This window comes from Trachinotus anak, unplaced genomic scaffold (assembly GCF_046630095.1).
Source record: "Trachinotus anak isolate AG129_WGS33_773 ecotype Australia unplaced genomic scaffold, CSIRO_AGI_Tana_v1 ptg000016l, whole genome shotgun sequence".
Classification (NCBI taxonomy): domain Eukaryota; kingdom Metazoa; phylum Chordata; class Actinopteri; order Carangiformes; family Carangidae; genus Trachinotus; species Trachinotus anak.
This window is the reverse complement of record NW_027273867.1, coordinates 23,363,126-23,375,626: the sequence shown is the minus strand read 5'-3', so window position 1 is coordinate 23,375,626 and position 12,501 is coordinate 23,363,126. Positions and strand designations below refer to the sequence as shown.

At 42.0% G+C, this 12,501-nt stretch overlaps 1 protein-coding gene across 1 annotated transcript in view; it reads left to right on the top strand.

The window, feature by feature from the left end:
* Positions 1-10,984, top strand: part of dbpa (D site albumin promoter binding protein a) — a 36,299-nt gene extending 25,315 nt beyond the window's left edge. Inside the window, exons 4-5 of the mRNA XM_071500376.1 lie at positions 3,682-3,935; positions 6,894-10,984. Of these exons, the coding sequence (XP_071356477.1) occupies positions 3,682-3,935; positions 6,894-7,109 (470 nt within the window). The 3' untranslated portion in view covers positions 7,110-10,984. The remainder of the gene's footprint in view (positions 1-3,681; positions 3,936-6,893) is intronic.
* The last annotated feature ends 1,517 nt before the right edge of the window (positions 10,985-12,501 follow it).

Here is a 12,501-nt window from a genome sequence, read left to right as displayed (position 1 = left end):
GATTGCAGCTGAGCACAGGGAACCTGAAATATACAAAAAAGTCAACTTTTCCACTCTGTTTTAAAACCAGAGAACTGACTATTAAGGATAATAACTGCAGAGGAAGGAGCAGGGTGATGCATTCATGTCACTCTGAAGGTTATGTAATTTCAAGCGCTCAGCTGTAAGAAAAACATTCAGATAAACTCTCTATTGTTAGATACAAGTAGGAAATGTGGGTTGTAATTTTACTCAGTATGTCACGACTCCTGTTTGGCATAACAAACGGTGTAAAAGTGTAGGCGACTGTTTCCTTTGGTCCTCGTGGGTTTTCATAAGCAGATCAAAAATCCCTGAGGAGTCAAACGATTGGATGTAAACACAGTCGTAAAGAGATTTTATCACAGAGTTCAAACTGAAAAAAACAAAACAAAAACCCACCATTCACAAACTTTATTACCCCAGAATTTCCCACTCCTGCTCGCTCAGTGTGTAGTCGAGTGTTTTCAGCTGAGGTTCGGAGGGGTGGGGTGGCATGTAGCAACTCTCTCTTACCCTTCAAACATCCCTCCCCCTGCTTACCACGGAGCGTCAGCTTCATGTCTCAGACCCTGTAGAGGATTTGGTTGTGGTATTGTGGTTGATGCGCACAATAAAAATGAGTGACAGCTCGCAGCGGCAGTCGAGAAGCAAATCAGAGTCAGTCGTGCTGCTCTGGCTCACTGACATTTTCAGGTTTACAAAACGCTGTGGTTGCACAAAAGGACCGGACGGCTGAGGACATTGTTGGGTTTCTGTGATTTGACAAAATGCACAAATGGGTTTTTGTTGTGCAGTAAAACCAAATTAAAGCATAATAATTCTAAATCTATCATTACCGGGAGGGCTTTTGGATTCATCTATTGAAAAGAAAACTGAATTTCCTCTAATCTCTGCTCTCTCTGTCTGTAAAAATAACTTAACAAGTTGAATTACTCACTGCAAACATGTCATTTTTGTTTAATTTGCTCAAGTACGTGAAATCTCTCCACTACTGTTTCAGTCGATATTGGTCACCAGCTCTGAGGTTATTTATAATCTGTGGCTCAGAGCCGAGAGCTCCAAAAAAGCGCCTCACAAAACGCTGCCACAATAGAGGACTCACTGGTGCTGGATAATTATCAGCTAACACTTCTACTCCAAAGAGGAAACGTTTGGGAAAGGAACGTTCTCCCAAACCAAATGCCTGATAACCAGCCGGGTTTCAGAGCGACGCCTGAAAATGGAGTCGTTACTATTCTTGGTTCTATTCTGTTGCATTCACAAAAGCAGATGCTAACATAGAGTAGCTGCAGGGTAAAAGCATCGTGGAGCCAACTTCACATTCACTGCCACATGATTTACGACCAGGATCCAGGAATTTCTTAAACCGATTCAGCTTTTCTTACCTAAGTTTTAAACACACTATGTCTTTAACCTCCTGTTTATCATATGTTATTGTTCATTTCAGTCCATTACATTGATTTTAACACCATTGTTGTGCTGTGGCTGCACATGTGAGAATATCTTCCCAAGCCCACTGGAATCAAACAGAGAAAAAAAAAAACTGACAAGCTGTTGTCCTGCAACAGAGCACGTTTAAGTGTAAACACGCAGGGTCGACCTGATTCCTGATTAGATGTCTCTGCTTTCCTGTTTCCGGTTCAGTCGTGGTCGCTCTGGGCGTGTGTGCAGCTGATTCCCTCACATCACGCACCACAAGGGGTTAAACAAAAACCTGATCTTTCCTGCTTGTTGTGCATCAGCATGATGTGAACCCGCTGCCCTCACCCAGAGTTTCTGGCTCAACACTGACGCCTGGTGGTGGAGCAGCGTCGCTGCAGCGAGTTGTGGGAAACAACACTATAAGATGCTGCTTGTTTGTACAGCTTTAGAGGCGAAAGTCAGTGTGAGTGGTAACAGGTTTCAGGTAACAGTGTCCACCTGCCTTTAAAAACACAGAGGCTACAGTTAAGAGAAGAGAAGTGGGTGGATGTAATGGAAAAACAAACATGTTTACTTTCCCCCGTCCAGCTGCAGTTTGAATCAAATTTGCACATATTGTCCACTGTCTATAGGATAATCCTCTTTATGGTGGACTCATCTCGCCGGGCCTCATTCTTGGCTCGCTGCTCTCAGGATGGAGCAGCAGGGAGAGAAAGAGTGTGCAGCACATGTGACTGAGGCCTCTACATGGAGAGCGTTTGAGCACCACTCTGATGCTATGAGGTTCGACCTGTGTGGGATTTTAAACACCCAAACCAATGAAACAGCCTGCGGAGCAGATTTAAATCAGATCCTACATATACTACTACTACTGCTATTTTACATAATAAGAGCCTCAAAATCAAACCTGTCAAACCTATACATCAGTAATGTGCTTTGCATAAGAAGAAAAAAATTGTAACAACCAATAATGAATTTAACAAAACTACAAATGATGAGATGTTAGAAAATGATAAAAATTAATCTTTTAATCTAAATGTACAGTGTAAAAGCCTCTAAAACAACATATACAACATCATGGAACAGCAAAACTATTTCAGTTTGTTCATTTATTTTTGTGTGTTAGGGGCTCTTTAAATCAAGGGTAAAATGTGATGTAATAGTAATTACAAAAAATTATATCTTCAGTATATGTAATTCTATTCTATTGAGTCACTTTTTTGGAGCTGTAACAGACAAGTGGTAGGCAGATGGACTCTAAATAATCAACATGAGAATGTGAAGAAAAATAAGAATTAGAAAAAAGAAATACAAAGAAATTATGAAATGAAAAATATATGTGTAATATTTTGGTATTGTAATGTAAATGTGTATATTGTTTGTGTAGGTGGGCTGCAAAAAACAGACTTTTCACTAGTTTGTTGTCTGTGCGTTGGTTATTTAGCGCCTACCAGTCACTAGGCAGATGTCAGACTTTAATGTAAGCTGTAATATATATTTTGGTTCTGAGGGGTTTAAAGTTGGGGGGAATGTAGTAGATATTCATTCTTTATAAAAAGAATTCTGTAACAAAAGTACAGTCATTGTACAAATAAATACATTGTGCAGTAAATGTACAAAGAAAATGGAATTTGATTGAAGTTACACAGCTGTTGTTGGAAGAAAGAAAACCACATTATAAGAATTCCTTCATGGTGTTTTGCTCGACCGGGCTGTGATCGTGGTCACTCTGCTGTTTGACGAGAGCTGATCTCTGTTGTCTCCGTCAGCTCGTTAGCTGTTAGCTGTTAGCTGTTAGCTCTGCTGCTGCTGCTGCTCTCTGTCATGTGACCGTCCTCAGTGAAGGCAGATGGGCTCTAATCTGCTGATAAAACTAAAATTAGATGATGATGATTGGACGGCTAAACGAGCAATTAAGCCGGTCCTGCTGATCCTGTGTTTATTACATCTGAATGGAGTGGTCACTGGAAATACACAGACAGTTAACCCACACTGTCTCCTCCCCATGTCTGCTCCTCCTTCTCTGCTTTCCTTTAATTAATGTGTGGTTTTATTGATACGACTGCCACAAACAGCCATTATTAACAAAGCAGCCTACATAACTGTGGTGAATACAACACAGGGATCGTTTCAATTGTACATTAACGGCCTCTTTACAGCCACTGACCAAGAGCATCTCCATTATGGCTGCCAGAGCCATGTAACCATATAACAGCCCTCTCTCTTCCATCCTCCCAGGTGGGCAGTCGGTGCCTCAGGACCCGTCACCTTCTTCTACCTGCCCTCCGGGACCCCCTGGGCCTGCAGCGGTCGCCAACGGCAGCAGTGACATCATGGTGAACTTTGACCCCGATCCAGCGGACCTGGCGCTGTCCAGTGTGCCGGGCCAGGAGGCGTTTGACCCGCGGCGGCACCGCTTCTCCGAGGAGGAGCTGAAACCTCAGCCGATGATCAAGAAGGCCCGCAAGATGCTGGTCCCCGATGAGCAGAAGGTAATACATCTCCCACAGTTCTTAGCTTTTCTGAAGACAAGCTTTATTTTTCACTGTGGGAATGAGACTGATGTGAAGTCCAAACATGCCCATTGACCATCGGGTAAATAATTAGCTTTGCTTTTTGTGGTTTTAAAGGTTTTACTGTCTGTTAAAGGTAAAAACAGCCACATATATAAAAGAAAAAGAGACAGTAAAGTGAGAATATTTCAGCTCAACATTAGATATTTTGAGAATGTCCTGTAAAAAACGAGCCCACAGGTCGTCTGTCAGCAGGTCACTATGACCCATCGTTAGGTTTTGTTGCTAAGCGACATCTAGTGGTCGTAGTGATGATGACAGGAGCAAAGGGAAAAGTGCGGTGACGTAGTTTATAGAGCGACAAAGTCCACGTCAGGAGGAGGTTGGGGTGGATGGATGAATATGACCCAGGAGAGCGGTGTTCGATTCCCATGTGACAGTAGCAGTTTATGTTGTTTCTATTATCCATGACCGTTCACTGTTATTATTGTAACCATGACAACAAAGATCGTCTAATGTTGAGGAAGTACTTATTTTAACCCAAATCACCATCTTCTCCTAAACGTAACCACACCATGACTTTTATTATAGTAACCATGGTGACGAAGATGGGTGCGCTGTCTGTGTTTATTATTGTAACCATGACAACTTAGGTCCATTACGCCTGCTGTTGTAGGGGCGCTATTTCAGGAGACACTCCTATGGGTAGTATCAGAGGTTTGAAAAAAACGACCTGTATGGTTGTTCAGGTTGGAGACTGGTTGGGCATTTAATGAAATAATAAAAAAAAAAAAACGTATTCTTTTTAGTGATGGAAATTAATGAATTTCTATCAGAAGCAATTTTAAATATTCTAGTAGCACTGGCAGATTTTACTTCTTTTTTCAAGAAAATAAGGTTTTTGGGACTCAGACAAAAAATTAATCGATAAGAATGTTTTTCACAAAAAATAACACCAGATACAGCTTCAGTAAAACAAAAATCACACTTCATATGATCGTCACAAAAAAAAAAAAAACAACCTATAAAAGTAGTATTTTTAAAAATTCAGTCTACTAAAGAAGCAGGTCCAGTGAGTTACAGCTCAGCGTTAACGTTTCTGAAGATAAACACCACAGAAGGATTCACTTAAAGACCCTGAACTTCATCACGACCGAGGCTGCAGCTCTTTGCCAGCTCCTGTATTAATGTGGAAAAAAAGGTGAAGGAGCGTGATGTTCACCGGTTCCAGTGCCTGCTGACGAGTCCTAAAATATTTTGTACTATGCTCAGCTCAACAATTGGAGAAGCTCTGATCAATGGCTCATGCTTTCATGGGTCAGTGCAAAGCAGCTGCAGCTCCGGAGGCGTTTGTTATTTATGGAGAGATGGACCTTCAGTGTTCAGTAGTAGCTGGTTTTATAAATCATTTGTACGCTGGTTGGGATAAATGATCTCTGACCGAAGCTGAAGATGGACGTCAGATTACTCAGCAGCTCCTCGCAAATGAGCTTTAAATTCTTCTCTACACTGCAGTGAGTCTGTGGTTAGAAAAATAAAGATACTCAAAGATCACAACATTAAGGAGAATATGAATTTTACATGTATTTTAAAAATCAGTTTTGCTGATGAGTTTAATTGTGGAAAGATTCTCTGTCTGAGGAAACAACGAGAACCTGCAGAGATTCCACTGGTATAAAATCCTTCAGGGAGAGTTTTATACTTTTCAAATTGGATTCCTGTTCAAAGTCCAAAAGATTCACACACAGCACCTCGATTGTTTCCAGTCTCATGTTCTCATGAGACCGTCATCAGCAAACACATTTCTTTCATGCCCCAAAAAACAATGTTGCAGAGACCTTTGTGAGGCTGCAGGGGCTTGACTGCAGTGTATTTATTCATTCAGCTGAGCAGCTCACCAGGGCAGGACTGTACAGCTGCATTAAGAAAGAGCTGCCTTTCATTAAGACGCATTAATACAGTTTTCTCTTGAATCATGACTATCATTGTTTCTCTGTGTCACATTGATTCCCATTCTAAACAAGATGCAAACTTTTTTAATCTGATGTTTTTCTACTTGCAAACCACTTGATTGCTAGAAAGCTTTGGCGCCTGACTCTGTATGTGCCTCTGTGTGTCTGTCTGTGAGCTTTCAGTTGTCTCATGTAAAAGCTTCTATGTACCTTAAACAACAAAACACAAGGAGGTGTTCTGATATAAGAAAGTAACGGCTGAGACGGAGTCTGTTATTTTCTAGATGAGAACATCTTGGAGTGTATTATTGCTCTTATACCATGGTCGCCACCTACAGGAAAAAACAGAGAAGAAGAGATGTTGGTATTGCTACTTGCGGTTTAAAGGAGTATGCCACAAATACCATCTTACAAGTACATTTACCCCGTTACATTTGCCATTTGTGATCAATGTAAATTCTCTTTTCCACTGGTCAAAAAACCTGTTAGGACCTGCTAACATCTGGCTATTGTCAGCAATACCCATGTCTACTACTCTGTACTCTGTATTGCTGACAAAATTAGTTCCTGAACATAAACGCCATTAGAATCCATTGAGACGATTAAAACAAGTTGTTTGTATCTGGTTTCACCTGCGAACAAACTCCTACAAATGCAACATGACCTTGTCCTTTAATATACTTTGTACATTGTTCACAGTTTGATGTGATGAGACACCTGCTAGCCAATCAGAAATCAGTATTATCCATGACCATGGTATAAGAATGATGATTATTCAGTCTTTTCGTGCAACTGTCATGGTTTTCGTGTTCTGTAGTTATTCAGCTGTCGCTACCTTTCCTGCACCCTTTCCTCCTTTCCTACCATCCTCTCTCTCATCACATAACTCATCCCACTCTCCTCTTTTTTTTTCTCTCTCTCTCCTCCCCCCACCTTCCTCCCCACACACCCCAACATACCACACCGCCGCCGCTGCTGTTGACAGGACGAGAAGTACTGGAACCGGCGCGTCAAGAACAACGAGGCGGCAAAGCGTTCGAGGGACGCCCGGCGGCTGAAGGAGAACCAGATCTCAGTGCGCGCCGCCTTCTTGGAGCGGGAGAACGCCGCCCTTCGCCAGGAGGTCGCCGACATGAGGAAAGAGCTGGGCCGCTGCAGGAACATCATCAACAAGTACGAGAGCAGGCACGGAGACTTGTGAGGCGGAAGGAGGAAGCAGAAGAAGAAGAAGGCAAACGAGGAAGGGGCGGGAAGGGGAAGAGGAGATGAGAAAAGGGTACAAGGCAACCCAACAACAGCAGCACTTTAGTTGAAGTGGCAAGGGGGGAAGGCTGGCGTAGATCTGCAATAAGCACCATGCGACACCGGGCGCAAACACGATAAAGTGTGTTTTAGTGTGTCCACTGTGCTTCAGGATGACATGACAGGAAAGCACAGCGACGCCACAGCCCCCCCCCCCTCCCCAGTTTGACTCTTTGTACATGCTGCTTCGCTGAATCCACACAATGTACTGTATCACCACCTTGTGTCACCTCGGCAGCTTCCGTCACCCTTGGTGCTGTGCTTACGCCCGGTGTCACACGGCGTTTTTGCAGGTAGTGCGTCCTAGTGCTGCTCTGGCCAGTTCAAACAGGGTGTTGAATTCACATTATGCCAGTGAAATCTCACTTTTTAAGCTCAAGGCATGGACACAAGCCAGGAGAGGTCAGATGTGTAATTTTTTTCTATAAATAGGACAAAGAAACATGTATATTTTTGAACTGGGCAGGAAGGCAAGACTAGTCCAGCAAAGAGGAGGAGCAGGAGCAGGAGCAGGGTTTTCGTCCATAACGCAAAGAGATTTTGACATAGGATTATTGTATATTTTTCTATTAGCAGAGATAGTCAGGAGGAGGATTTTGGAGATAATCTTTTGTATATTTTATATATGGGGCGGGGAGGGGCTGTTAGCTGGACAGTCACGGGGCCACACGAAGCTCTTTTCCTCCCAGCTGTTTATCGCTAAACAACAAATAATCTATTTTCAATTTCATGGAGCGGGTTAGTTGGAGGTGGAGGCATAACAGAGAATGTATCACGGTTGAATCAGGTATTTCACACGGTGTGAGATGAGGCGAGGTATCTTAGTAACGATTGTTTTCGGTGTGGGGGGGGGGGGGGGGGGTCGTTGGAAGAAGACTGAAACACAAATTGTATAGTTTTGAGAAATTTTTGTGTTTGTTTGTTTGTTTCTCTTTGTGGGCTCGTTCAAGCACTTGATTTGTTATCTTCTCTTTTTTTTCCGTGTCTGATTTTTGGAAATAATCGCAGGGCTTTTATTTTTGAAGATGCAGGAGAAAAAGAGAGAGAAAAACAGGAAGTAATTAGCCATCAGAACAGCTGGATGTGAGCAGATGTTTGAGAGTAAATAAGGTGGAGAGTTTCGCTGGCAGGTTTGCGTTTAGTTGGGTGAATGTGCACTGCTCACACGTACACACTCAGACACACAAACTGGTGATAATAACACAGCATGGTTGGGGTCTTTCTCTCTCTATTTACTCCTCGATTTGTCCAGGAAGTGCAAAAATGAAATGCTAACTGGTTTTAGGGTTGATTTGCCCAGATTGAACAGTGACTGAAACCTTCAGCATGCAGACACACGACACAACAAACACACAGTCATGCACAGTCCTCACCCAGGTTTTTAACCCTTATTGTTGTTGTATATGTTGTTATGGACTTCTATGGTGCTGATCTGATCTGATCCTTCACCTGACGCACACAAATACACACAAACCCATTATGACACACATGCAGACACACATAATAAAACACTTCCACCATCTCAAACACAGTACTGAACTGCCTATACCCTTTCTTTGTCTTTTATTCCTTCCTTTTAGTTTATTTTTCTTTCTTTTGTTGCATATTGTATTGATAAATCGTATATAGATTTACACACAAACACTTGTCTATACCTCTCCTTCAAACTTTTCCCAATGAGAAACGAGAAATGCACCCTACTGCTACTGTACCATACAACTGTACTATTGAATATTAAACTATTCTCTCACTAGATATATATGTGTATATGATATATGCTTGAATTATGTGATTATAGTTGTAATATACATAATTGAATATATTACAGAAAAACCCATTGGAATCATTTTTGTCAGTTTTTTCTCAGGTGTTTTTGTCTGAGGTATTAAATACACGTATTAAAAAAGAAAAAAATGCAAAAAAAAGTCTTTGATCCAATCACAGAATTTGTGGTTTGATTTGTTATTGTTTATTTGTTTTTTTGGGTTTTTTTTTTTGAGGGGTGGGGGTATATTTCATTTTTCCTGTTGCGAAGCTTTTCAGAGTTGTTGGGTTTTATCGTTATGATTCTCTTTCATCCCACTTCGTTACCAATCTACAAAACTTTCTCCTCAGTCCAAGTGTCCGTTCACTAAGCTCCGCCCTCCTTTGTTATTGTTGCTATGACTGTAGAGCTTTGTGGTTACTATGGTAACAGTGGCAGCTCTACCACTCCTGAATTCCAAGTCATTTCCTCAACATTTGGTCCTTGATTTCAGACGGACGTAAAACAAAGCAGCTTTGACCATCTGCTAGCAAATGTTAGCTAACATCAGCTCTATCGCTGTGTTGAAAATATTAAACCTGAACTTGTTCACTACTCCCTCCCCTCGACAGTTTACGATGTGAAAAGCTCTAAAACAATATGTCATGTGGTTCCCTTTGATGTTATTCATGTTTTTAGCCGCAGTTAAACACAATTTCCCATAAACCCGAGATGTTCACATGCTAAACGTCCCTGGGTGAGTCTAAGGGCGCTCTACATCAGAAGAGAGCGCCGGTGGTTGTCATGGATATGGACAAAAACCAGGTTACGCTGATCTTAAATATGCATTTGATGGCAACACTCATGATTTCATGCAAATCCTATGCTGTGCAATGATGCTGAAAAGATAACTCGCCGCTAGTTTTGATCAGCTGTGGTTTGCTAGCTAACAAAGCTAACATCAACATGGGGAAACATGTCTCTGATGTAACTTTCTAACTTATCACCATCCATGATGAGACATTAAAGGTTAGAGAGAAAACCTTTGAGAAATCTACAGCTCGACAGACCTGCTGATCTAAGTTCCAGCGGCTAAGCTATGATTGGACAGTCGCTGTTTGGGGGAGGGGTTTAGTGAACGGTTAATTTAGAGCTGTTGTGTCTTCACAGATTTAGAGATGTCAACCAAATCCACAAGATTTAAATAATGAAAGTCTTTGTCACCTGCCACACAGTGGTGGCTCCTGTTTCATGCAGCAGCTTGTTTTTCTTCAGGGGAAGCTGTGATTCGATTCTCACAGAAATCCTCTTTTCATTCCCAAAAACAACTTTACCTTATTTCCCATGAGCCTGTTAGCTGTTGGCACCGTCCACAGAGACTTACTGTACCTGAGCCCCGGGTGTATTATGGGAGCTGTAGTTCTATCCCTGATTTACATATATATTTTTCTTTCCTCTTGTTTTTTCTTTTTTGGGAATCTGTTTAAACCCTGATACACAGACACAGACTTTTGAATTTAAATCCATGGAAGAAAAGTCTCAGAGCTTCTCACGGTTCTATCTGTTGTTGGAAGAAAGAAGCCGTGTGTGTTTTTTTTTCCTTTTGATATCTGGGATTTTGGGATTTCCTCACAGACGTTTCAGAAACTTTTTGACAGTGCTATTTTTCTATGTAACTGTGTTGTTGAGCGTGTTACAACTTTTCCTGGTGGCCATTTGAGGCCCACTCTTCACATGGTGGCAGTGACAGTTTGCTGCTGTACGATAAAACGGCATTGCGGGTAAAAATGACAACAATAATAACAATGATAACAATAATGTACACAGCCTTGTTATTTCTCCTTCAACTTTGTGGATTCTCAGCTAACTTCTCCTTGTTGTGACTGACTGTTATGAACTACAAATCCCATGAGCGCAACACTACCCCAACTCCTCACCAGTATTGTGTGCTGTCCACAGAGATGATGGCATATGTGGTCTGGCTTTTTTTCCGTCCAAACATCAATAAAGGCTTATCCTTACTCACCGAACGAGTGTTCCTGGTGTCTTGCTGTGTGATCTGAAGCTGTGTGCAAATACTGTTGAAGCTAATGTGGGAAGTGTCGTCACCTGCAGGTCCTTTAATGGCCTCAAGGGCCAAACAGGCTCTATGGGGAAAAAGGGACGATACTGAAAATACTGTTACAGTTACAGTGAGTCCAGAAAAGTGCTTCGAAAAAAAACACAGAAACTAGATTAACCGCCCTGCAGTTGTATGAAGGAACAGTTTCCTCCTGTTTAAGTAACGTTTGCTAAAAACTACAGTGATTTTTACAGTGTTTTAGGAAACTTTAGAAACTTAGAAACTTTATATTTGTGATTTTTTTTCTTAATTAAATGTTTAGTAGGAAGCAGTGAGGTTGGAGCTGAGAGTCACAGTCAGGGCAGGGAAGTGAGACAAAACTAAAACCTAAACCATCACTATGTCTTTGACTTTTCATAATAGAGAAATATGGAACATCGTCAGCCTTTTAAGAACAGCAGCTGAATATGAGCATCACACCAAACTTCATTTTGCATTGTTGGTTTTGCTGTTTGCAAGATATTTGTTAACAATTAAAAAACATAGAAAGTCACATCCTTTGACATACGTGTGTTTACATCGATTAGTATTGTGATCGGTATCTTGGTCTACCGTAGTCTGCAACTGTATTTGCCGCTTGCTTGTCCTCAGCTCAACCCAGGCTGCTCACTGTTGCCAAAGACTGGATCTCCAGGTCCCAGACTGCTGGTGGAGGATCCAAAGTCCAGTCTCTCAGAAACCAGTAAGAAGGTGACGTCACAGACCCTACTGGACCTGGACCTCCACTGTGTTCCCGAGCCTGGCCCCTGAAATGTAATTCTCACTGCAGTTGTGAATATAATGGTCCTGTGTGTGAGATTCTGAGAGCTGAGAGTTCATTATTAATGTTGGAGATGGTAGTTAGAGAAACTAAATCTTAACCCAGGGTCTATTTTCTATCTTATTAAATTCTACGTGAGACTCAAACAGGACAAAGGTTTGATTCCCACATCGGCCTGATTTTTGTCAGTTCACCTGAAATGTAATCGCAGTACTGTTCTTATAACCTGTGTGATGTTCCTACTCTGCCGCTCTCTGTGTGTGTGAGCTGTTCAATAATAACCTGAGTGTTTTCCACAGAAAGTGCAGCAGCAGACCGTTGGGAGGCACTCGGACCCTTCTGACGGCTCCTCTGTTCACACAACACATCCACAGTGATGGAGTGTGTTGTTTGTGTGTGTGATCTCATCATTTCCATTGTGTACATGAGTGTTTTTTAAACTGAATACATGCGTCTGCATAGATCCACGGCCTAATGTGTGTGTTTCCATGGCTACTGCTATGAATTGCGGCTCCCCTACAGATTAGACAGTGAAGCCCCTCAACCTCAGTTATGTAACACACACCAGCCTGGTCTGTGTGTGTGTGTGTGTGTGGGAGTGGATCACTTTACCACCTGTATGTGGTGGGTTGTTTCAGCTGTTCTCCGATGTTTGCGTCACCAGC